The sequence below is a fragment of the Thermobia domestica genome, chromosome 2, assembly GCF_964235325.1.
Source record: "Thermobia domestica chromosome 2, izTheDome1.hap1.1, whole genome shotgun sequence".
Taxonomy (NCBI): domain Eukaryota; kingdom Metazoa; phylum Arthropoda; class Insecta; order Zygentoma; family Lepismatidae; genus Thermobia; species Thermobia domestica.
Genome location: NC_137455.1, coordinates 88146479 through 88173784, shown reverse-complemented (window position 1 = coordinate 88173784; position 27306 = coordinate 88146479). Strand labels below are relative to the sequence as shown.

The following is a 27306-nucleotide window of genomic DNA, read 5'->3' as shown; positions in this document are numbered from 1 at the left end:
AATGCTCTTGGAGCATTCTCAACTGGTAAATATTCTCAATTTCATTCTCGTTGGATTTCATACAAAAACCACTCAACTTCATAGATAAAAATATTGAACTTAGAAGTACTAAGATTTTAATACGACGTTTGTTTTAATACGATAGGTTTTAGTAACCATTTAATTAAGCCATTAATCATTAAAGATTAAACGATTCGTTAAGGACAGTGTCATTTATACTGTATAAAATATATTACAGAAAATGTGGTTCTCAGTGTGACATTCCCTGTTCACATGTTCCTTCTAGGCGATGCGACTTGAGTGTGTGACACAAAATGTTAGCGTGTAACGGGCCCTTACGAAGACCTTTAATTTGATACCTCATATTATGATGCAAGCTGTTCTTAAGTTCTAATGTCGCTTAGTGAAAAAATCTTAAAATATGCACTGTGAATTAACATGTTTACACTAGAACGAACGAATAAACACTTTTGGCATATAGAAACCATGAAATGTATAAATCAAATGATCTCGAATTCATTATACTTTCTTCTCTCCTATCGTCACTGCAAAATAAAAATGACATTTTCATTTCCTTGTAATTCTGTTCATATTTATTCGAAATGTGCAATATCATGGTTATAGTATTAGAGACTAAGCAAGTTCCGATGTTCGTTGCCCTATCCGTGAGAGTTACGTTCAGGGCCGGCCCTAGGCAATTTGCCGTTCCGTACAATGGCATCATCCCCCCTTTCTACACAAAGAACAAATCCTAAAAGCCACGATTTTAAGTATGCTATCACATCAAGAACAACGAAGGTGCACTCGCACTCAGAAAGGCCTAAACACTAAAAATATAATCGCGCTGTGTTTATTTTTTCTTTAAATAATAATCTACTATGTTTGTGAAAGATAAAGGAAACTCACCTGTAGATGAAAGATAGTATTTTTTATAAAATTCAATATCGAGCTTCAAGCTCAATATATCAGTTTGCAATACCAGTGCAACTAGCTCTTTCATCTTTATTTCTTGGTTTTCCTTCTACATGTGTTAAAAGATTTAAAATAAAAGCGTGTTTTCACCTTCAATGATAAAGAACTTGTTTGTGACAAAAACAAGACTAGTTTTCATATCAAACTGTGATAACTAACTAAATGGAACAGGTTTCCGCTATTTTTTGAGAATTGAGTTCTTGTATTTGACAACAATCAAGTAATTGATTCTGGGGTTTGTTGACTATTTGCTTTAGCACTGTCCATGTGACCTTAAACTAACCTAAACATAATTTATGAATGTAGTGTTCAAATAGAAGGTCAGCGTAGTAAATTTAACTAGCATCATCATGTAGTCTGTTTCCAAGAAGAAATATTTATTTTAAATAATATATTTATGACAGATTATGCCGCCCCTCGAAATTTGTCGTCCCGTGCAAATGCATGTGTTGCTCATATGGTAGAGCCGGTCCTGGTTACGTTATTATAGTTGTAGAGTATTTTGCAGACACTGAAATGATGATATGAGAATTTCCTTCAACCCACCATGAAGGTACTTTATTCATAAAACAACGTATATCTTTAAATTAAAAGAAATTCCAAATCAAATTCTTATTACACAACAATATCTATTACATAAATAAGAAGTTCGTTCTGATTATTCATACCTGGTCATCAGCAAATTTCAGCAAAACTGCTGTGGGATCGGCACCAGGTGTTAACACGAAGATTAAAGGAACAGAACATTTGGAGTCAGCAAAAGAGCTCGCAAGGTCGAAAGGTGGAGGCTCTATAAATTCCTTTCCCATTTTTACTGTGTAAAAGCAACATCATTATTTTACACTTAATAGAAATAATAATGAAAATAGTATTTAGTAAAAGTCAGGCAATTAAACAAAAAAAAATTAGTAAATTTCTGCCAATTTCAATTTATACATATTTAGGTTAGAATTGTGTGTCTTCTAGGATCTGGATACAATACAAAAAGTTGATCGGGTTATCTCCAACCGATTCTTAAAGTGTACTTACTCTTCAAAAAGCTACGCTATTACCATTAGTGTTTTATCGGACAACTTCCATTGCCACAAACTAAGTTAAAGTACAGGCGCAGGATTTCTATCCCAAACCTCCCTGCAAGTTTTCCATAGGCTTGTGAGGACGATGTTATAGACGTCGTTATGACAATTCAAATGCGCATAAATCCATTGGAATGGCGTCTCTTTCTCCGCACTCGTGGAAAAACTCGGTATGTCTCTTGTCAGAGGTATCACAGTATATAATTGCCTCGAATGCTACCATTACTTGTAAGTTAAACGTAGGCCTCATTCAGTGAAACAATTGTGTTTCAGTTTAACCCTGCCAAGTGTCAGTTTTTGGGACAGTTTGTTTTACGTTCAACAATGTGGTGCGGGAGGAGGCTGTGAACCCGATCCTTATGTACGCACTGCAGGCCAGATGGTAAAGAATATCGTAACTGACAATGGGTTGTGCCAGATTTAACCTCTGAGACATGTCATAATAGGGTGATGGATTCTCCTGATTGTTAGTCGACACATTCCAGTAAGTACCTCACGCAGCACTCTCGCTGGTAACCACGAACAAGCCCTTTTGCTGGCGAATTAAACTGTATTGATCCCATCTGTGTTTGCCTGGCCACAATATCTTTAGTTGTGGTCATTGCTGAGGTACCATACTAATAACGACGTCAGTTTCATGTTTCTGGCGTAACAACTCAGGTAAGAGCAGCGCTGTCAAGTCAGTCAGATATAAACCAATCAACCTTTTGTACATATCTTCACTGTATTCTTGACCAGTGTGTGGTTTTGAAAGTGTTTCATCTCGAGCTACGAATAGAATTATTTTACTATGTGAGTAAAGTAGTTATATTTTGCAAAACAAATCAAAAGAAACATATGGTTAATTTTAAAATGTTAAAATATTTTGTTTCAGTGTTATATTGAACTTAGCAATTTATCATAAATATGGTCAATGTATTCGGCAAAACCACTGAGCTTATCTTATTTAATACAATTTAGTAAACCAATCAATTTTCACGTCATTGGACAGTAGAGTTACTTGAATTTCAATGGTAATGTTTCTGGTCCTCTTCTTGTCAAAATATGTAAGGTATCAGTAGTTAAATTACAGTAAGTAAATCACAGATGAATGAAGTGTTCTGTTTCGCCCAACTATTCCGTTTCAGAAAAATTTTCCTCCAAGTAGACCTACTGTTGAAAGAGTATCTATCTTACAACATGTAACTGTAGACTTTAATTTCCCAGAATAACCCAAAATAAACGCCACACCATGATGTCGCCGGAGTTCTGTTGCTTCATAACAACATGAAGCTTTACACTGCTGATCAAATGCTAGTTCTCATAACATTTTTTTGAGTAGAAGCCACTCTCAAAGGGAGTGAATTGCTATAGACAAACATTTAAATGTAGTATTTTAATATAGAATGCTGGGAAGAGGTTGCGGCAAACTTGAATTAAGTGATAGATGATACCAAATGCAAATATTTTTTTCTTATAATTCTATATCCGAGCACGCCTCATTGTGGGTCCACAAGCCTTGAAATTGCCTGCTTGTAATAGGTTTTGTAATTCAGATTAAAGCAAAGTGCCTGAAATATCCATCAACGCGCTATACGTAGCTCCTCTACTGGTTGTCTTTCACAAAGGTATCAACCTTAACGTCCTAGTGGCAATATTAAACTAATAGGTTCAAAACGACGCCTAAAATGTGGAATAGAAAAATAAAGACAAGTTCTTTGAAAATTTCAATGAGAACTGGACAATCTACATAAAATTTGGAATGACCAGCGAAAACGGCTCGTTTCTAGCACTTGTGGTTTTCGAGACCTCACTGTCAAAAGGATTGGCCATAAACATAAAAACTTTCCCAGCATTTTAATATATAGATTAGCTGAACCTGCGCTCTCTACACAGCGCATCATTCCTATATGAGCATGAATCTCTTTGCCGTTCCTCACAACATCTGTACATCTCCCTTTTCAGACAAAAGTTAAAGACGTCGTGATAAAAATCGGCAAAGGATACTATAAAGGGGAGATTTTTTCGATTATTTGTTCAATATCTCGCACTGTTTGCAAGGTTTGAGCCTCTTCCGCTTGAAGTTTCTAATTATTCATGTATGATCAGTGTTTTCTTTCTTCTTGCATGCAGTATGTAATAAACAAATACATTACACATACAATTAATTATAATGTCAGTTATATATGGTGTTCATCGGGTAAAACACTCTAAAAATAAAGGTTCATCTTACAAACAAGGCAGGGTACCTCGGTGTAACACGCCGATTGTAATAAGATTGCACAGATATAGAGAACATCGAAAAAGAACCGACACGTATTTTTTTTATATCGGCCAACAAACGCGTTGAAAAGGGTCAAATTGGGGCATAAAAATGGGGTCAAAATGAGATTATGTGGAATATAGCGAGAACGAGAAGAGATATTTAAAAAGGTTAAGTGTATGAAATACTGCCCATAGTCGACGCAATACAATGAGGTAGAGCGCGCCCATGCGAAGAAAGCAGAACATCCGGAAATGGACCAATCACATGTACAACGTCGTCACTATGCTACGGAAAATACGTGTCTTTGTTTTAGATGCATACGTCGCCCATATGTGAAAGAGACGCAGATTCATCTTAATGCACGAAGCTAGGAGAATACGCATGAAGGATGCAAACGCCGTTCGTATAGGCAGCCAGCGAGACAGTATTATACAGTGGGTTGCATATATATCACATAATGAGAATAACGGTGAGATGGATGTTGGAAATGAAAATGTGTGTAGGCAGTAGTAACACAAAAACAAATATGTTACTATTACTGCTATCTTGTACGAATATTTTCGTAGTGATGTAATGTTGATATCATGCGTGATACTGATATTACTGTTGCTGTTATCTTACGTATGTGGACCACCTGCTGTTAGATTCTACTGTGCTTTGTATTTTTGTTCGCATTACCAGATATATGCAATTCTTCCTTTTGTCGAAAGAAAAACTATAACCAACAATCCTACACCAAGGTGAGAACGCCCAAAGGAAATCTGAAAAACAAGTAAACAAACGTTTACCGAAATGAAACTACTACGACTACTGTTGCCCCTGCTTAGCAACATAGTTAACAAGAATATAGTTACCTTCAACGAGGTCTTGAATAGCTGACACTACTTTATCTGGTCTTAGACACCTAAGAACTAAAATCTTTTGAAATTGATTAAGATGTTCCTGCCACATGCCTGGCATTGGATATCGATGAGGTTCTGGATCATCAAAATAAGTTTTCCACTCTTGGTCAAGCTTAGCAAAATCTGTACGGATTCCCTAAAACATAAAAAGATTATAAAATAATTTCTGAAGTTCCGTGTAAAATTAAAAAAGAAACATTATTTAAGAGAAAGTAAAACACATTTAGCTACTTAAGTGTTAAGAAAAAGAGTTATTTTATTCTACGATTTCGACAACTGTTGCTGCTATATTTACAAGTAAAACGATAAATAAAGTAGATTCAAAACAAGCGAGTCAGTATTGTAGGTAGAAATAACAAAAAGATAAAATTAATAAAGAACATTTATGGCAATAAAACATTACAACACAGAAAAACTGGAAAATATATTAACTCGGAGACATGAAATGTTTCCAATTAATGTTACGGTTGTTCTAACACGCAGCTAATGAGATTATTATAATTCGAGGTATCAGCTTTTAAATATCAAAATCAATGAATCATGGAATTAATCAATTAGATATATAGGTGTGGTCAAAAGTCCGGGCCGGGCTGAATATTTTACATACTACGTATGGGTTGGATCTGAAATGACATCAATATTGGTGGAGAGGGGAAACGTTATGACTTGGATATGGTTCTCATATGTCATTTTAGTGGCGGTCTTACTGAATTCAACTTACTTTGTTATTTTAAATTGCAACATAGTTATATCATATACAGGGTATCCCATTTAAAACGTCAATCAGGTATAGGCTAACTTTTGAATGGAATGAGGTACACGTATAAATGATACACCAAATTTTAGCTTGATCCATGTAGATATATTTAAACATAAAAGCAGCAAATGAAGTCCACGTGTGTACATGCAGTGTTGGCAAATGTAAGTGAAAGTGTAAAAAAAAAAAAAAAAAAAAAAAAAAATTACAAAACATGGTAAATCGCATGTCACACATTTGTATGGACATGCAGCCCAAAAAATTCAGCGCGGATTTGTGGATTGGATCGGTAGTTATCGTAGTCAAAGAACGGTTCATTTTCACCATCAGCTTGTCCAGGGTTCTGCCATTAATGGCGTATCCGTGAAAACGTGGTTATTGAAGTTTTACGCTACGCACTGGCAACTCCGCCTGTGTTTAAGTGCAACAGCATGTGCGTTTAGGTACTAAATGACACCCTCTTTCAACAAGAAATCGAATGGTACGGTTCATTTTACGATAACTGTACCAGTTCTGTAAGGATTTACCAAAAGAACAATAGACAAACATTATCACATAGCATGTTCTACATTGCAGCCGTTTCCTGCTAAACAGCTCCTCACATCACTTGCATGTGTTTTATGTTTTATGTTTCATTTACATGTTTCATGTTACTCTAGGTAGTGCTAAGCAATGATTCGTGGACACAGGAACTGACTGTCTATGAGACGCCAAGATGTTAACCTGTGAGATGATGATAAATATCATTCTTTTCAGTTCAGAAGTAATAACTACTTCTGTTGCAACTGAACTGTTGCAGTAATAGCAACTGATTCAACGCGTCACATTTCAATCAATACATAGTACAGACAGTACCTTGAAAAAACTCATACGCAAATTTCGTGCAACTGGAAATGTGTAAGTTTTACAGGACGACAACCAAGTGCAACCGATTCGAACACATTAACAGTCGTATTGGGTGTGTTAGTTACTGATGAAAACTGTGTGACGTCTATCGAGTGAATATGGTGTTAATGTCAAAAGTAAAATCTCTAAACAATTTCAAACACGGAGAGGTGACACCCTTACAAATTACAGCATCAACAAAAATTGTCCAAGGATGATTCTGACCAACAGATGGCTTTTACAAGTTTGTGTTGTAGTACGTGATCACTGTTACCACATAAGATTATTTCTAGTGATGAAGCAAACTTTTGGTTAGGGGCGAAGTAAACGGACAGAATATTGATCTGACTCAAATAGGAAGCTGCAACAAAGACGCAAAGTGCAGGTAAGGTAATGGTATGATGCGATATAGGGTGAGGAAGTAATTGGACCTATCTTCATTGATTGGACTTTGCATGTTGCGACATATCGAAATATGCTGGAAAACATTGTTATGCCACTTTTCTTAAATGAAGATGGCACAGTTTCCGAATATTCGCAACAGGATGACGCACCTCCGCATTATGATGGCAATTATGACAAATAGTACTAACAGTTTCCAGGAAGATGAGTAGATCGGCGTGGACCATTAGAGTAGCCACTACAGTTCCCCGACCTCATACCATTTGTTTCTTATATGTGAGGCACTTGAAAGTTAACGTGTACCGTACAGTATAAAATAAATGTTGTTCACCTGAAAAGGAGAATCACTGAGGCATGGCACAAATATCACCTGACGTTCTGCGTAGGGTGCATGAATATTGAGTTAATTGTTTGCGGAAGTACTTCGAAGTGAACGGAGACCTTGATAGTGTTAGTCGGTTATTTATGTGTTTCGCGGGTTTCTCCCTAGTGACGAATGTAATTATTGTGATGTTGCAAGGTGTATATGGCACGTAATCTTTCCTTTCAGAACCCTCTGCAGAGACTAAACCCTACTCTAAAATCATCCGTAAGTGCACTGCCGGTACAGTTGGTGTCACGTCATAAGAACCTGGACAAAAGGGCGAGGAGAGAAAGACTCGAGCCAAACGATTTTGCGTCAAAAACGCAAAGTCAAGGTACCTACAACGTACCCGCGTCAAAAGGGCCTTTCTGTCGTTGTACTTTCGTTTTGGCCTTTCTGACCTTACATCTTATGCACCTTAGCACTAACACTTAACTGTAAGACAAAAAAATCAAACGTACAATTAAGCAAATGTATTCCTTTCTGTGAACAGCTATCATTTTCTCATTTATTGTTAACAGGGTAACAAAACAATAATCATTGTAAAAAAGATTTTCTCGATTAAACATCTAACAATAATACAAAAGGTTGTAATTTAAATCTGACTTGACGAAAAGTATAGATTTACATCAATTTCAACCCCATTTTAAAGCAGAAAATACCTCCGCACGATTAAAGTACTTTCAAATCATGAAAAATCTTGATTAAGAAATTTATGCTACGGTCTACACTAGAACTGCATAGTCTCATGTAAGAAAATTTCGTGAGTAGTACTTTTCTTAATCAAGACCGTTATAATGGGAGACCTATTTTTAACTTGTATCTTTTTAAAGTAAGATCCTTTTGTCGTGGAGCTGTTTTGACTCGAGCCTTTCTGTCTTCGAGCTTTTGTCTGGATCACTGAGCTAATGCCGATTAAGACACTTGGTACACTCTGAAAGATTTAAGGACAATTTTACGGGGTTTACCGGCAGCAATGATGACGGTGACTACTGTACACTATACTAAATTCTTTTTATTGAAGAGTCTATACTTCCTTCGCTTATAGGGGCGCGATGGCTCAATGGTAGAGCATTCACCTCCGGTGCTTGGGGGTCCCTGGTTCGATCCCAGCTTGCGCCGTGTGGACTATGTGGTGGACAAACACCGTGCTCGTGGGTTTTCTCGGGGTTCTCCCGTTTCATCCCACTTTCTTCATTCCACCATTTCACTCATCATCATCGTCTCCTTTAGCCTAACGGCATAACCGTGGGACGTAAAACTTAAAGATTTCATTTCATTTCATTTTTCCTTTGCTTATACAGAGTGTACTATTTAACTTGTCGCGCCTAAGTAACTTAGTAATTGAACTATTTGATAGGAAAGCTAAAATTATGTACGAAGAAAACGTCATCGGCGAGAAGTCGTTTGATATACACTATAATACCACCAGTCAGCAGTGTTGTCAACCCAACATAAAGTTGCACACTTTCAATTAACGCTAAGTTAGATGATTATATATTTCGAATCTGACGTAGTTCTATTTGAAAAAGTAAAACTCCATGTTAAATTGGCAACACTGTCAATCTGGTGGCATTGCTGAGTATGTCAAATAATTTTCTTCTGTTGTCATTTGTTTAGTACAAAATTTCAGAATTTTATATCAATTAGTTTAGAAATTACAAAGGCGCGTCAAGTTAAATTGTTTACCTTGTATATGCATGTGCCATAAAACACATGTTTAACTTTACCGTTAATTTTTATAGTAGTAGAGCATTATTAAACGTCACGTAGGGCTCACGTAGGGCTCAACTTTTTTGCACGGGATTTCATTTCCTCATTAGTTGTTACAAGGAAATAGCTGAACTGACAGAATACGCTTAGGAAACAACAAAACTGAAGTGTGCACTCATATAGAACGACATCGATATTCCTTCAACATAAATTATATATTCATTATGTTACACAAAATATATAGGGTCATCCCATGTCAAGTGGACCAATGGTCCCCACTTCATCATCTCGGATTTATTTCAAATTTTGCACAAATGTTGCCTGACACCAACAATGAAGAATGGTCAAATATGAGTTGATGATTTGTATTGGTTGTGGTAGTAGGGCGTTTTCAAAATGGCTCCTGTCTCAGCAATAACGAGTAACAAACGTTTTCTTTCTTTTTGAAGTGCTTGCCATTTTGAACTGGAAGCTCGAACAACCTTCAAAATTTGTTTCCTAGGAAAACTTGTAGAGTAGATGAAGGTCAGTTGGTCACAGATTCCCTTGGGAATTCAGAATTTGTACAATTAATTAACAAGGTTGGCTAAAAAGTATGTGCACGTTTAATGTGTGCCATATTTAAACCCCCATGAAGTTGTATGAAGTCATGTCAATCAATATTTGAAAGAGAGAAACCATAGCATACGTACTTTAGAATAGATAACACATTTAGCCTTTAGCGCATATGGTTTAAGGGATATGTGGGCTTAGAAATGGGGAAAAATGAAAGTAGGCGAAAAATGGACCTTTTTGGTACCCAAAAATGGCGATGTTGCCAATCTTGGACCAACTTGTAACCATAATCAATACAAAGAGCATGTCTTGATATAATTAGGAATTAATTTTGGTGTTGGTGCCTTGTTTGTTTTTTGGATGGTTGTAAGTTATATTCTAGGTCAATTCACAAAATCATCACATACTTAATTTCTATAGTATATCTATGCAAGTAGTAATGTTATTGTGAACATTTGCTCTTTGTTATCAAGTTACACCAAGAAATTTGCTCTTGCAGATTATATGGCTCCATCAAGCGATATTGGTCTACCAGATTGTACTATAGGCAAGAATGAAGGCTCTGCATGCCACAGCCAAAGGTTTTCTAGAAGTTGTGGATTTAAAATGTGTGCAGACTTTACGAAAGAACAGAGACAATTATTACTTATGCGAATAGGATATGAAGAACTACCAGATGATGCATCTATATGTCTTCACCATGAACAACTGCTACTGGTTAAATACGAAGACCTGCAATTCCACTGTTGCAGCCCGTTCGATTGCCATAAATCAACACTGCCAAAAAAATCACTACGAGTCATTGATACAAATACAGCTGTTATGTTAAAAGAAAGAAGTGGAAAAGACATTAAACCAGGACAAAAGCTGTGTGCTGGTTGTAGGAAAAGGAAACTTTCAATAGAGAAATCAGCTGTAGGGTCAGCCAGTGATACAGACACATCCGAATTCAATCCACCTGAATCCCAAAGAAGGAAACTTAACACAAGTCTTGTAGGACTTGATATTTCTCCCCTAAAACCTGAAAGAGTAAGTAGAAGAGATTTGCGCAGATATGTCAGGAGAAAAACAAGCGAAGCACAGAAGTCCATTTATCTAGGAATTGCATCCGTTACCGGCATTAATGTCGAAGAAGGATCTAGCACAAGTTAACAGAAGTGTATTGATTGTGAAGATTACCGGAAACTGTTTGAAGAATTGAAAACCAAGGCTGCAACATCTGACAAACAAAGAAAACTTCAAATTCTAACTCTGACCCCATATAGTTGGTCTATAGAAAAGACAACAACTGAATTTAGAGTTTCTAAACGAATGGTTAAAACAGCTAGAAATTTGAAAGCACAGCAAGGTGTTCTTGCAATACCAGCAAAGAAGATAGAAAAACGATTACCTTCTGAAGTATCAATGAGAGTACTGCACATTTATGAGGAAGATGAATTCAGCAGGATGTGTCCTGGCAAAAAAAGACTATTTGCCGGTAAGGATTGATGGACAAAAGGTTTACAAACAAAAACGGCTGTCGCTATGTAATTTGAAAGAAATGTACACTGCCTATAAAATGAAATATGGACCTGACGTAGGTTTTTCCAAGTTCTGTGAACTTCGACCAAAATGGTGTGTCACAGTTGGTGTTGCAGGTTCACACAGTGTTTGTGTCTGTACTTACCACCAAAATGTGAAACTTATGTTGGCAGAAACAGATATTCAAGAGAATTACAAAACTCTTATAGCAAAATGTGTTTGTGACATGGAGTCAAAAGACTGTATGCTTCAGAAATGTGACCAGTGTCCTGGGACGAAAGCATTGAAAGAGTATATTCATGATTGTTTTACAAAGACTGATATTGGACCAGAGGAACGCATTGAATTCAAATAATGTATTCATACTGATAGGGAAACTTTTTATTGTTAAATTGTTATCAGTGGATGATTTTGTGTCTGAGTTTGTTTCAAAAATGTCATTCCTATGTGGTCATCATTATATTGCAAAACATCAAAGCTCTTATTTGAGGTCCCTAAAAACAGATATGCATTCTAATGATGCAATAATATTGATGGATTTTGCACCGTGGTACAAGATGCTACTTAAGGTTTTCATTGGGAAAATGCCCAAGTAACACTTCACCCTTTCGTTGTGTATTATAAAACTTTGAATGACATAAAAAGTGGAAGTTTCTGCATTATCAGTGGTTGTCTGAAACATGATACGGTGGCTGTTCATGTAATTTTTTAAATGTTGATGATGTATTTGAAAGAAAACTGTAATCATATTCAACACATTCATTACTTCAGAGATGGTGCAACAGGGCAGTACAAAAACTACAAAAACGTTTTGAACCTTTGCCACCACAAGGAAGATTTTGGTGGGATAACAGCAGAATGGAATTTCTTTGCAACACGTCATGGCAAATCAGTGTGTGATGGTATTGGAGGTACAGTTAAGAGATTCGCAAATCGTGCCAGTTTGCAAAGACCAATTAACAACCAAATTTAGACACCCACTGATCTGTTTGCATTTTGCCAGAAAGAAATTCATGGAATAAATTTCTTTTTTGATTCTCGTGATGAAGTAGAAGCTGAAAGAGAGAATCAGGTACAAAGATTTGTACAAGGTCACACCGTTGCTGGAATTAGAGATAACCATCACTTTGTCCCAGTAAATCTAAATCAAATTAAAGTTTCTAGAGTGGCCAGAGATACAAATCCATTTATAGCAAATATTGGATTTTACAGTTCGATTGACAAACATAACTTGAAACTACAGCCAGGTCAATACGTGGTGTGTATCTATGATAACCACTGGTGGATTGGGAACATAAGTGTAGTTAGTGAGGAAGACTATGATGCACAAATTAACTTTATGCATCCTCATGGACCAACGAAAGAGTTTCATTGGCCCTTACAGACATTTGTTGGGTTCGAGAGCAGCACATTTTGATGACTGTGTCTGCTCCAATATCAAGTGCTATGGGAAGACATTTTTCCTTACCAGGAGAAACCATAACTAAGATAGAAAACATGTTCCACATTGTTCAACCTGAGTTGAATAGTGTGCTAGACTCATAGAGACAGTTAAGACGACATCATTGGCGGGTGGGTGGTCCTGTGGCTGGACCTGCACAGATATCAGGCGTGGCCTCTTGGGGTTACTAATCTCTCCATTGTATGAACCAAATCTTTAATTTTTAAATCCCCTATTGAATATTGACAGGGACAGCGAGCTGCCTCACAACTCTCTGCCATGGGTGTCATGTCTTTCTCATGTATAGTGAACAACAATGATAATTTTCCTTATTCCAATTTTTAAAGCAGCGGCTCACGAAGTATTACTGGCATTTGTTTCACCAAAGATCACATTCAACGGCTGTGATAATAATAAAACATCTCCACAGGAGGAGGTCAACAGACTACCCGTTCAACTCCATTCACCCATCCGCAGGGCATCACACTACAAATATGGTATCTAAGGAAATCCATCAGAAAGTTTGCTAACACCTAGATTAACATATAAGTACTTTTGGGAGATTGGTACTGGCTTTGCCACCATGGACCAACGCAGGCTAAATATATTTGAAACACATACTTATAAAATTGGCTGTACATCAAAAACCCAGCAAAGCACCAACACCAAAATTCATTCCTAATTGTATCAAGACATGCTCTTTCCATTGGTTATGGTTACAAGTTGGTGCTAAGTTGGCAACATGACTATTTTTGGATACCAAAAAGGTCCATTTTTCGGCTACTTTCATTTTTTCCCGTTTCTAAGGCCACATATCCCTTAAACCATATGCGCTAAAGGCTAAATGTGTTATCTATTCTTAACACTATGTGTTATCTATTCTATTCTAAACATATGTTATGATTTATCTCTTTCAAATATCAATCTACTGACTTGACTTCATACAACTTTATGGGGGTCTAAATATAGCACACATTAAACGTGCACAAACTTTTTAGCCAACTTTGTTAATTTATTGTACAAATTCTGAATTCCCAAGGGAATTTGTGCTCAACTGACCTTCATCTACTCTATAAGTTTTCCTAGGAAACAAATTCTGAAGGTTGTCAGAGCTTCCAGTTCAAAATGGCAAGCACTTCAAAATGGAAGAAAACGTTTGTTACTCGTTATTGCTGAGACAGGAGCCATTTTGAAAATGCCCTACTACCACAACCAATACAAATCAACTCATATTTGATCATTCTTCATTGTTGATGTCAGGTAATATTTGTGCAAAATTTGAAACAAATCCGAGATGGTGGAGTGGGAACTTTTTTTCACAATTGCTTCACTTGACATGGAATGACCCTATATAAAGTTTTATATTTAAATATAAAAACATTTTTGGTACTTTGATGTCAGGCTATCGATTTGAGATTTTGACACAGGGTCTTCTTGAAGCGGAGTTCTTTTGAGTACTTTTGTAAATTTCCAAATGCTTAACAGATTAATTATTTTACCTTCGAAGGCAACATGTATAAATAGGTAAAATGATTAGCCATGGAAAGCGCTCACATTCTCCGACATAGTTTTGAACCATTTTCAAGGTAAAATTTTGGTAAAAGAATACTTCAGATTTACAAGATACTACAGAAATGCTTATGACACTATCGTAGTTTATACAACAGATAAACAATTACAAGCACTTTTTTCAGGAACTTAATCAGATTCGCCTAAATATTAAATTCACAATTGAGCGCGAGAACTTTCTGGATTTCACGTTCAGCAAATTCAATAATAAATTTATTGCTAAAATGCATGGTTGTAAATGAGAGCGCTTATTTGAGCTAGCTCACTTGAGTGAACTCGTTTTCTATGACTTTTGTCATGAGTTGGCTCGTTAAGAAAATTATGAGCGTGAATTGAGTTTAGCTCGAAATACATGAGAGTTCGAGCGTAAAACCACGCTCAATTTCACACTTAACTTTGGCTATTATTAATTTCAAAAATATTGTAATTGGGCATTTGTACGTTTTCTGTTGTCCAATCTCTGACAAGAGATTGGAAATACTAATAATGTCACTGAACAAAGGACGCTCGCGCTAGAAATAGCTCGAGGCGACGGGAGTGTATTTATGTGCATTCAGTCCAAATGAAATTTGTTCAGTTTATCATACATTTCTTACGTTTGTGTGAAATTATAACACAATAGTTACGTGCGAACTATGTCAACAGAAACGGCGGTATAGTTGTAACCTGCAAGTTTTGTGTGAGGAAACTCACCTCGGAGTTTCCAAAAATCAATTATTTTCTCAATTTCTCCACGTAATAGCAAAATGTAGATAGTAGGGCCAGATATTTGATATTTTTCCTTCATGGCCTTACATACCGAAAAAGTGTTTTCTGAATGTGCATCTGTACGCTCGTATGTCCGTTCGTTCCTCTCGGTGTATGTATACTTACCTAGAGTCCATACCGTTCAACGTAACTAACTAAACTAACTCTATGGCCTATGGAACTCGGAGGTTCAATGCCGCGTTCACAAAAGCTCTCCACTGACTTCTATCCTTAGCCAATTGGATCCAGTTTCTACTTTGTCTTCCTATCTCTGCGAGATCCATCTTAATATTGTCCTCCCATCTGCGCCTAGGTCTTCCTAATGGTCGTTTTCCGATTGGTCTTCCAGTCAATACTTTGAAAGCGTTTCTACTTTCTTCCATTTTAGCTACATGACCTGCCCACCTAAGCCTCCTAGACCTGACGACCCTAATGTTGGGTAAACCGTATAAATTATGTAGTTCCTCGTTATGAAGTTTCCGCCATTCCCCATTCCCGTTCCTCTTGGGTCCGAATATTCGTCTCAGGATCTTGTTCTCAAATACTTTCAGTCTATGTTCTTCCCTCAGAGTAAGTGACGATGTTTCGCAACCATACAGAACAACAGGCATGATTATCGTTTTGTATATTTTAAGCTCCAAATTCCTCGACAGAATTCACGCCGACAAGAGATTTTGAACCGAATAGTAACACGAATTCCCTGCTTTTAGTCGACATTTAATTTCTTCGTCAATATGATTTTCCTCTGTTAATAGTGATCCTAAATATTTGAAACTATCCACCGTATCAAAAGTATTATTTAATATTTAAACGCATCCACAATTTGCCGTATTACGGTCCCGACGCACTTCCATGTATTTAGTTTTCTCTGCATTTACTTCTAAACCCATGTCTCTGCAAGCGTTTAATAAGATCTCTTTCTATTGTTCTCCTATTATCCCCTATTAAATTTACATCATCAGCATATGCCATAACCTGTTGAATACTATTCAACTCTAGGCCCTGGTTGCTATCTTTGATTTTCCTTATAGCGTATTCCAGCACAAAGTTAAATAATAATAGAGACAACGCATCTCCTTGTTTCAGGCCATTTTCGACGTGAAAGCTCGTGGATAAAAATTTTCCTACCCAGACTTTACTTTGGGATTCATTTAAACATATCTTATTTAATCTAATTAGCTTTCTCGGTATTCCAAGTTCTGTAAGAACGTTGTATAATATTTCTCTCCTAACCGAGTCGTACGCCTTTCTAAAATCAATAAATAATTGACGTACCGGAGTATTGTATTCCCACTTTTTTTTCGAGTATTTGGCGAATGGTAAATATTTAGTCGATAGTTGATCGATTTCGTCTAAATCCGCACTGATAATCTCCAATAATTTCATAAGCGTATTCGGTCAATCTTGCTAATAGAATATTTGAAAGGATTTTATAGGATGTTGACAGAAGAGAAATACTTCGATAATTATTATCAGTCAATTTTGTCGCCTTTCTTGTGAATTGAAACAATGATTGATTCTTTCCACTCTTGTGGCAATTCTTCTTTGTTCCAGTTAAGGAGAATGAGTTTGTGTATCTTGTTCCACAATTTTTCGCCTCTAGCAAAAAATTAACTCAGCCGGAATTTCATCTACACCCAGAGATTTGTGTTTCTTTAATTTCTTTATAGCGGTTTCTACTTCTATTCGGTTGGGTTCTGGAATATACGGTTCTGCGGTGTGTATTTCCTTTTCTCCACGCACATTAGTTTTTGGCTGCGTGTTCAGCAAATCGCAAAGAAATCTTTCCATCTATTTAAGATGCTATCCGTATAAGTGAGAACTGTTCCGTCAGCTTTCTTTAATATATACGCAGAGGTTGATAGCCTTTCTTAAATTCGCTGGTTCCCTTATACATGTTCCGAATATTTTTATTTTTACTATTATCTTCGGGTTCCTTAATTTCAACTTTCAAAAAAATCGCGTTTCTTTGTTCTAAAAGTTTTGGAAGTTTCCCGTCTGATATCTGCGAAATTTTGTGTAGTTATTTCATTCGGATTTTGTAGCCAGCGTAATTTTGCCTCTTTTCTCTTCTCTGTTAGTTTAATGCATTCCTGGTCGAACCATGGTTTGTTCCTGCGTATTTCCGCGTGTCCCAATTTTTCTATTGCTGAAATTTTAATGCTACCTCTAATTTCAATCCAAGTATCCTCAACACTAGTGCACTCCGAATCTTCTAAAACCGAGAATCTATTCGAAACTTAAATCTGATATTAATGTCTTACCTGGCTCTCTTCTAATTTCTTTAAATTAAATCTCTCCGTTTTCGGACATTGAATATTACTTTTATTCAACGATAATCTCCCTCGTATTATCGCTACTACCAGATAGTGATCAGTGTCACAATCAGCCCCTCTAAACGATCGGACATCAATTATGCTAGATTGCCTTCTTCTATCTACTAAAACGTGATCAATTTGATTATGTGTTTTTTCGTCTGGTGATGTCCAAGTGTATTTATGAACGTCGCGATGCGGGTATTTTGTACTCTTCATGATTAGGTTTTGTATGTAGCAAAGTTCACGAGTCTAACACCGTTGTCATTTCTTTCCTTATGCAGACTTTCTGGTGATTTTTATTTCCTTCCCCGTTAAAGAACGTAAAATTTCCGGAATTCACAGATCCATTTCCTTCTCACCTAACTTCCTGAACTTCTACTAGGTCCATCCTGTATTTCTCTAACTCATTCATTACGGATTTTAACGCGCCTGCCCTATAAAGACTTCTAACATTCCATGTTCCAAATCTCATGTCCATTTTCTTTTGCTGAGGTCGTGCCAAGTTATCAGTCCTTATCCGAGGCTTTTATGAATGTTTCAACTGTCTTTTTTTTTACAGGATGAGGTTGTTAGCCTTACCCAAACCCCCAAGCTGGAGGACCACTCCTAGTCGTCTATCCGCGACTCCTTATTGAGTATATTCGCACCTAGCTAACCTCTATATCTAGAGGCCTTCTTCTCGATACGAAACCTGAGGACGCGCCATGCCGTGGTGACAGGAACCTACGTTAATACAGTTCAACATATCCGGATCAAATTTTAAACTCGTTTCTTTTTTTTTTCTTTTTTTTTTAATTCCGCAGGTTTCCAAGGTTTTTTTTTTTTTTTTTTTTTTTTAAATTTTCTTCCTACCCCCAAAAATAAGGGTATTTTGCTGAAAGGTAAAAATAGAAAGTTGCTATTTTCCCGAAAACGACTCCAACGATTTTGTCATAGTTCATTAGCAAATATTTTATTAATAGGTTTGATATATGGCATAAATCATTTCTCATGAATGAAAAAAAAAAATCCAGAAAGGGAAGATTAAATCTTGCGGTGAGTTTTCTTCGGCCAAAGCCGAAGGAAACGCATTATAATTTAGAAATATTTCAGTAATAACTATAGCATAACATGAGTTAGTTTAAGAAATTGGAGCGAGAAAGTTAATACAACGGTCCATACATTTTTTAAAGTTTTTTTTTCTTTTTTAAATGGATTTGCTTATTAGTCGTCTTACTGGACTGGCAGTAGTTGGTTATTAAAATATTCTCCTAACACATTGGATGTGATTCCTGATGTTCTAAACATCAATTTGTTGTAAATTAGTAATCTTTGTATACTCACATCATTGTTTTTGATTCTTTTTAAAAACAGAAAATTACATGCTGCATTTTCGCAGGTTGTACGGTCACAAAAACACCTTTTTCTAGTATTTTTAGGTCCATAAAATTCGAAATCTAATATTTAATAGTGTTGTTGATGATTTCAACGGTTTTTTATAAAGACTATTGACTTATACAGGGTGTCTACTGGAATACCAAGAAGTAAATTCATGACTTTTTCATGACTTTTCATTACCTTTTTGTTCAAATTTTCATGACCATGGCGATAAAAATTTACCATTAGTAATAATAAACCCCTACCATCAGTGGTGCATCGGTTAAGATGAAGATCACATTATGTTCTTATTTGTCTAATGTACATAATGTCGATTAGCTGACAACTAATTTTAAAATGCAAGAGCAATTTAAAAGGCAGTAAACAAATTTTTAATTGCGGTTCAAGTATAGGTTTAAGGCTTACCAGGTTCTATAGATTTAAAAAAATCTTGTGAACAGTCCCGTTACATTCAGCTAGGTTTTTTATCTGCATTTTATGTACTTTGAATTCTAAATTTATAATTTTCGTTTACAAGAAAAGACTGATTACGTAAATATACAATTCTTTTCCATCGTGTCATATTTGAAATTAGCGTACATAAACATACTGATAAGACCTACTGAATTTGTTCATAATGGAACCTTCATCCTGGATCGGGTCTGATACCTTCTTTCTTCTCTTTTTTCAAGGGTACTTTTACAAATATTTTTTTTCTCACAGTCTGCATACTAGTATCACATCAGAACTTAAAAAAAAGTGAACACAAAAATGGACATCTTGATTGAATATCACAAGTTCAACTTCTTTTTCAATGAGTTAATTTGAACATCAATTCCATCAAGTTCTGAAGTTACTGAGAGCTTTACGTTTCAGTTCCAAACATTTTAAGTCTTTCAACATGGTGCGTTTTCCTTTCTCTTGTTCTTCGTAGGTGTCTTTTTGCCTTTTGAGAACTTCTCGCCTTTGTGACGATGCATTTCGCACAGATAGTGTCAAAGGCTTTGTGACTGCAACGGCCTTCCCACCACCTGCTGCTTGGATTCCACCATACACTGACCACTGAGCAATGAGTGAGTCTTCTGCTAGATTCTCTACAAGGCATTCCTTGTTGACAGAGAAGCACCTTTCTACTGCAGCATTACCATGAAATAAGATCAGAAGTTGCTTGAAGAATTTCAGTGTAGCTGGTTCAACAAGGCTGGTTTCGGTGATCAGCTTCATTAAGTACTGGTCAAGTTTATAATCTTTCCTGGAGAAAGCTTTTAAAGCTTCTTTCACCTTGCTTTTTTCACAGAAGCAAATGTAGTTGTTTTTTACCAGATCAGCAACTTCAGGAGCCATGTACTTCTTATCCACAAATTCTTCCAGAGCTGAATTCACACGTGAAGAACGGAGGTCCTCATTCAACATCACTACAGGATCCAAGCAAGTTCCGCCTCTAACAAGCTTCATCTTGAGGGGGCATTTAATACTCAACTTTGTAAACATAGTAACTAAAAACGTTCTGCAGTCATTCCTGAACTGTAGTACATCAGCTTCTTTCAAATTCTTGCATGCATTTTTTGCTCCAAATCCAATATCAATATCACGGGCCAACTTCAAATGAATTTCTTTGGAGATGTCTAGTTTCATTAACTTTGGAGGACTTGTCATTTCTGCCATCACAAATACACTCTGAGATTTCAGATTTTCATGACCAGTTGGGTAAATAAAGGACTTTTTCATGGCTTTCATGACCACTAAGCAAAATATATGACTTTTTCATGACTTTCATGACCAGTAGACACCCTGTTATATGGAGAATTATTTTTGTGTTTACTTTCAAATGATCTGAAACTTTTAACGGTTAGATTTTAGTCAGTGGTGCTATTCAGCCGGTTCCCTAGAACCCGTTGTTCAAATATTTCGAGTTCGCAGAAGTTTGCTACACCCAGACACAACAGTAAATTTTACCCAGTTATACTCAGGAACAAAGAATTTTAGTTTAACTATCTTTGTTTTTAGAAATTCTTACAGCTACAGGGTTAAACGTATGATCTCTCAGAACAAGGTATAAGCGTTTATTTCTTAATCTCAAATACTCAGATATCAAGAATGAGAACTGGGATCACATGAGTGTAGTGGCGACGGTTATTTATATTTGAAACGCAAACATACCATTATCAACATATCGATTCATTGTTGGATTAAGATCTTTCCAATGCTTTTTGATAATCATCTATCTTGGATAATTCGTTTCCAAGATATTCGCAGTGCTACTTAATTTTGTCAGCCCACCATGTATTAGGATTTTGTATAGGTCTCTACATGTCACTTGTGGTATCCAATGAAAAATTTCCTCTTATCTATCTCGTATGGTTCGTTTCCTATCTATCTATCTATATATATATATATATATATATATATATATATATATATATATAGAACCGGTTGTTAAAAACTTAGAATAACACCACTGGATTTTAGTAATTCCTTGTTCAAGACTAGTTCAGTGCCCTCGATTTTTCAAAACGAATTTGTAATATATGATATATAGATTTAATATGACTTAAATGAAACTTTTTTTTTTTTTAATATTTACAATATATATGACAAACTTTAATTTTCACTAAGTAAGGGATTTAAATAGATTTGAAGAATTTAATAATGGCTTATATTCTGAACTTTCGTTTCCTGTAATTTGCAAAGGATTTATTGTGGTACTTGAAACTTTGCGTAATGTTGACGAATTTTATATATATATATTAATGCAGGTTGAGAACAGCCCAGCATACATAATGAGCTGGGAAACAGTGCTCTCCTTATTTCAAACAAATCTTTTGATGCTTTAAATACTCTTATTTCTTTTAGCTGATTGCCATTTCGCTAGACATGCTGCGCAAAGATATTTGTTTCGCAATACACAAGAAAATGGAAGGACCAAGAGAACTAATTCAAGCGAATGCCATAAAGTAAGGGCGCCTAAAGCACAAGGATGGGTAGTATTTTTAGTCGCAGAGACATATAATACTTTAGACAAGCACATATTAGGTGTCGGTGTACATATGATGTATGGAGTTTTTCTCTTATGGAGGCACACATGATGGTCACGTTTATATCATCTATCTTATATCTACCTTATTACTATAATTATGGATTTGATTCCTGTATAGAATAAATGAATTCATTAGACATTCTTATTTCTTTGTAAAGTAATATATTTTATGATACATAAATTTGAGGAATATAGGTGTGTTAAAAATCGACTGTTTCCTCCATTTATCAATATAATATATTTTACTCTAACCTTTTAACGTGTATACCAGGCCTATCTTCATGTGTGCCATTGTATATATTTTAGATATGAAATCATCACATAATTTTCTTTATAATTTTCGTGATGTTGAGCGTTAAGTTGAGCGTAGCGCAACTAAAAATTAAGAATGAATTAAGCGCGTTTCCTACACACACACACACACACACACACACACACACACACACACACACACACACACACACACACACACACACACACACACACACACACACACAAAAAGAGTTTCAGCGTGAGTTAACTCATTTTGTTACATTACGTTTGAGCTTACCCAAGCTCATTTCAAACGTGAGGGTTTACAACTCAGCTAAAATGCACAGAACCAAATGCGTGTGATCTGTTCACTCTTCCAAGGTGATCTCAAATTTATAGTTGAATTTTTGTCATATAGATTAGATTCAAGTAGTGAAGATATAAACAATTAACTAGAGATCATAATAACATTAAGTGAAAAGAATGGATTTAGGAAACTGGATAAATTACGGAAAAGAGCTTTCAACTTACATCGTAACTTAACATAAGTCACAACTAAGTACATGAAAACCTGGATTTTTTTTTCCCCATGAATTATCATCGAATCTGAGCAAAGTTACGAAGAAATATAGGTTTCAGATTAGAAGCAAATCACCCATAAGCACTGAAAAGCATTTCTGGATTCCAAAAATTATTTTGTAAATAACAATGTACATGCTTGAGACCAGTCGCGTACGCAAAGATGGTTTCCCTGTTCCCTTCCCCCCTTGAGCAAGATACGCAAAAATAAACATTTACCATGTTAAGATATGTGTACAAATACTTGAAGTGATATGAAATTGGAAACTTGGACCCTCTTGATGAAATGTTATATACCCTATTGTTGGAATCTACCAGGTATTTATCAATTTGACAGTTCTTACACTGGGATGACAAAAACTAATATGAGAACATACGAGAAATGCGAAAGTTCGGGATTTCGAGGTTTTGGCTTATAAAATATCTAGTTACAACCCAACACAACATAAAGTACATCAAAGTTATTAAGGAAACGTCATCACAAGTAGAAAAAAAATGTGTTTGAGTCACGTTACATAAATCAACCACATAACGTTAAATTTGAAAGAAAATTAAATTTTCTAGTTTAACGCTCCACAATTATGCCCTTTAGGGTAAAAGAGACGGATGATTAATGAAAGTGACTGATTTTGAAATTAATTTTTCGTGCTCTTCTCCAGGAAATGGAATTAGAGATCACGTGCACCAAAGACACATGCGCCAGCCATTAGACCAGGGGAGAAGGGAGTGTTGTAACGCTAGATTTGGACGAAAAAAACGTAAATATCTTTAACTTTAAACTGCGTAGGCAACATAATTTTTCAGATTTGTACACCTTATATATAAAACTTTTTTTTGTTACATATAATCCACGGATTTTATGTCACTAGTTATCAGATATTTATAGAATGGTGTTTCAAGGAATAATTTATATTATTATATTATTTTGTACCGAAAAAACTTTTTCGGTCTTGCCTCTTCTTTTGTTTTTGTTGCTTATGCCCCTTGGTGGGACGTACTAACACGACGTATGGGCTCTCTCTATAGGTGGGCATAGTTGTGCTGGAACATCAGAAGGAGGAAGTGTAAAGGTTGTGTTTTGCTACCACTATCGTATAAAGCAATATTATAGTTTGTGATCGAGTTGTTATATTGAAAAATGGTTATTCTATATACATAATCTACGAGTGATATTCAAAGTATAATATTCTATTTAAGTTTAAAATTTGAATATATCTACAAATTATAAAGTGGAGTGCTGTAACCTCATATCAGCTACTTGTCCTATTTGATAGCATGGATTGGCTTAATAAGGCAGTGAGTTACTTGCTTTTTTTTTTCCTTTCTCAAACCATTCTTACATATAAAGGTACGTTTTTGTTGTTGTTGTTGTTAGTTTTGGCCACTTTGCCTATAGCTTTTTCACGTTTGTAATTTCAATAGAATTAGATTCCTGCTTTATTACCAATCTGCGTGACTAATTACAACAAGTTAGCTGTTACCGAGGCAGAATAGTTTACGCTGTCTTTCCGCTATCATTAATACCAGAACACAATACCGCTTGTTGAATTATTAAATATATAATTTTTGATTATTGTGTTTTTGAAAGTTTAAATATACTGTTTGGGTTTCTAAAAGAGATCGGTTTTGCGAGTATTATTTTATGAACTTACATCCTACTACCCAGGGATAAAAGTGGATCTGAAAAGGTAGGGAGACGGTAGGTAGCGGCATGACGTCACGCCGTCCCCCTGCCTATCTCTGCCCATTGTAATTTTGTTGGAACTGGGGAGACGTCTTACATATTTTTGGAGGTGGGAGGACGGCGCCCCCCGCGTTCCCTCGCACTTTTACCCCTGCTACTATCACTATTCAGATATACGTATTTATAGCATTGCTTGTTAGTAGCGATAACAGATTACATATCTTTCTATATTTCAGTGTGGTTATTACGAAACCACAAAATTAATGTCGGGGGAATCGATCGATGTATTCTCCTCTCCCAACCATACGTATACGCCAGTTTTCGAATTTGAGGTTTAAAGAATAAAATTGGAATTTAAAATATACCGAAAGTAGCGTAATATAAGTATGGTTATTTTCTCAGCTTGTTTTCACAGTCTGTTTTTCATGCAGCTTTACACTGTTTGCTTGGCATACTTCTAGGTAACTGTAGGAAAGAGATCGTAAGCTATTTGGAACTTTTAAAATGCAGATCCTATGGATGAAGAAGGGTTTAAAACGTACATAGTATCTCAGAAGCCCCTCACATTAGACAACCGAAACAGTTCTACTGTGTGTCGTGTTTCATAACATTCAACCCGTGCTAAAAACGAGCACTTCTCTTAGTAGGCTATAAGTTGAAGCAATTTGTTTATGGGTTAGGAAAGAAGAAGAATGCAGTTGAAGTGAATGAAATAATTTAATTTTTTTAAAAAATAAAAAAAAAGAAAAGAAAAAGAGTGTGTAAATTATAGCAATTTAGGTAGTTCCAGGTTGTGAGTTAATATATGTAAATGTCTCCCAACAATTTAAAAAGTTACTGCTAATTTTAATGTGTCTTTTGAAAAATGGATTGCAGCCGAAGTGCTTCATGTAGTGTTCGACTGTCGAAGACAACGCAATTGGCTGCCGAAACCATACCACGAAAAATAATTTGATTAGGATTCCTAGGGCACAAAAGGTGACTATTTCTGTTTTCTGTTTTCCTCAAATAACTCCAACTCTACGTCCAAGCTCTCCCATGATACCTCAAAGATATGAATCACATCCTACCCATTATTGGCAACATTACCTAGCCTGTACCTCTTAACATCATCCTAGCTTCCTCTGAAGTAATTTTATTACTAATCAATATCTCATTTACCCAAAAACTCAGCTCACAATTCCTCATACAAATTACTTTGTTTTCCATGATGAAACTCTGTAACATTTTTTTTTATAATTTTAATATTCAATAAAGAAAGATATTTACCGTGAAATGTGCAATATTGTCCAATAGGCACAGTTCATCCCAAGATTTGGTAGGCAACCAGGCGGACGGATTTGCATAGGGATTTTCAAGACCAACTCCACCAGTCAGTAGATACATAAATTGTTCCTGAGATAATAAGTTATCTTTCTTTTGAATATCTGTCCATAATAAAAATGAAAACAGCAACTTATCCTGTGAAAAAAAAACATTACTTTAAAATTATATCAGTAATATATATATATATATATATATATATATATATATATATATATATATATATATATAAAATTCCATAGGATGAGATACAGCCTATACCCATGTTCACTATTCATTTTTTATGGAAATCCATTTGTTTGACTTTAATGAATATAAATGAAAAAAAAAAAAAAACGAATAAGGGGAAACTCAGACACTGTTAGGCAACAGTATATTAATAAATTCGCAACAGTGTAGATCTAATTGGGTAATCACAGTAACAAAGTGGATGATTAATTTCAGATGTTTTAATTATTTTAACTGTTTAACACTATTTTTTGTTGAAATTTTATTTTCTATTATTAACATTCTTCATTTCCTATAAGCATTAAATAAGTTCCATAAACACATAACAAACAATTCCCATTTAGAGGGTTAGGTGATTGTTTGAGGCGCTGGACTTCCATTTCCTCCTCTTTCGTGGCTACACCTCTGGCCTAATTAAAAGCTGAGACTATTAGGCTAAGGGAAACGGATGATTAAAGCAAGTGAATGATAATGGAATAATTGGTGGAATGAGAACGTATGAGAAAACCCACGGACGGGATATTGTTCACACTTCAAGGAGTTGATAGCATAATGTTTGATGTCCTTTACGGAACGCTACGAGTAGTATTACTGTTTCTTTGATCTAACAAAAAAGTATAGGGTATATTACTAGTCATTCTGCCGAAGATCCCTAGTAACATTCATACGCAGGAAAGTTTAGCAGCGAAGGATAACTAAAACACACGTTCAAATTTACCAAGATTCTCAGTTTTGACATATTGACTGGCTATTAATTAATATGTTACAAATGAAATTAAATAATATTTTCTCTTTTATTTGCAATGAAAATACAATCCTCATTAGAAATTGATAGTATATGCTCAAATCTTTTCAAATTTTACAAAATATTATATTTTGCATTGCTTGTTTTTTTTTTATTTCTTTCTTTTCTTCTTTTTTTAAAAATTAAAATTGGTGCTAGTTTGAGTCATCGAAATAGACAAATGGAGGAGCAGCAAAAAAACTGCGCAAGATAAAGCCTTCGCTCTATCTGCTAAATACAATTAAGAACATTACTTCATTCTACAGTCTATACAGATCATTTGAGCTCTTATTGTTAAAAAAAAATTCTGATAGCCGATGATAATTATAAGAAATTAAACTCTGAGGAGAAATTCTCTGTAATTGAAATGAAAATAAACATTTCCTCTAACATCTCAAGTTTGGAGAAAAGAAAAAAAAATGGTTGTATCATATGGTTATAACTTACATGAAATGGTCAAATGGTTATAACTTATAAGAAATCATTGGTAGAATGTTAAACTGAAAGGGTCCAAGGTATTTTAAGGCGCTCGAATGAGGAGTTTATTTACAACCCAGTCCATGTTCCTAAATTATTCTATCATAATTTTAAGGCTC

The 27306-nt window shown here is 35.5% G+C and overlaps 1 protein-coding gene across 4 annotated transcripts in view; it reads right to left on the bottom strand.

Moving 5' to 3' along the window:
• Window positions 1–27306, bottom strand: part of Dhc36C (Dynein heavy chain at 36C) — a 365150-nt gene that overhangs the window by 70996 nt on the left and 266848 nt on the right. For 3 of the 4 annotated variants that reach the window (XR_014128870.1, XM_081743777.1, XM_081743784.1), the window contains 3 exons: window positions 25645–25836; window positions 5148–5331; window positions 1641–1786 (listed from right to left, as the gene is read on the bottom strand). Coding sequence is in view for 2 of the 4 variants with exons in the window: in XM_081743777.1 (XP_081599903.1) it covers window positions 1641–1786; window positions 5148–5331; window positions 25645–25836 (522 nt within the window). In the remaining 2 variants the exon portion in view is untranslated. The remainder of the gene's footprint in view (window positions 1–1640; window positions 1787–5147; window positions 5332–25644; window positions 25837–27306) is intronic. The other variant, XR_014128871.1, reaches the window with a different exon arrangement.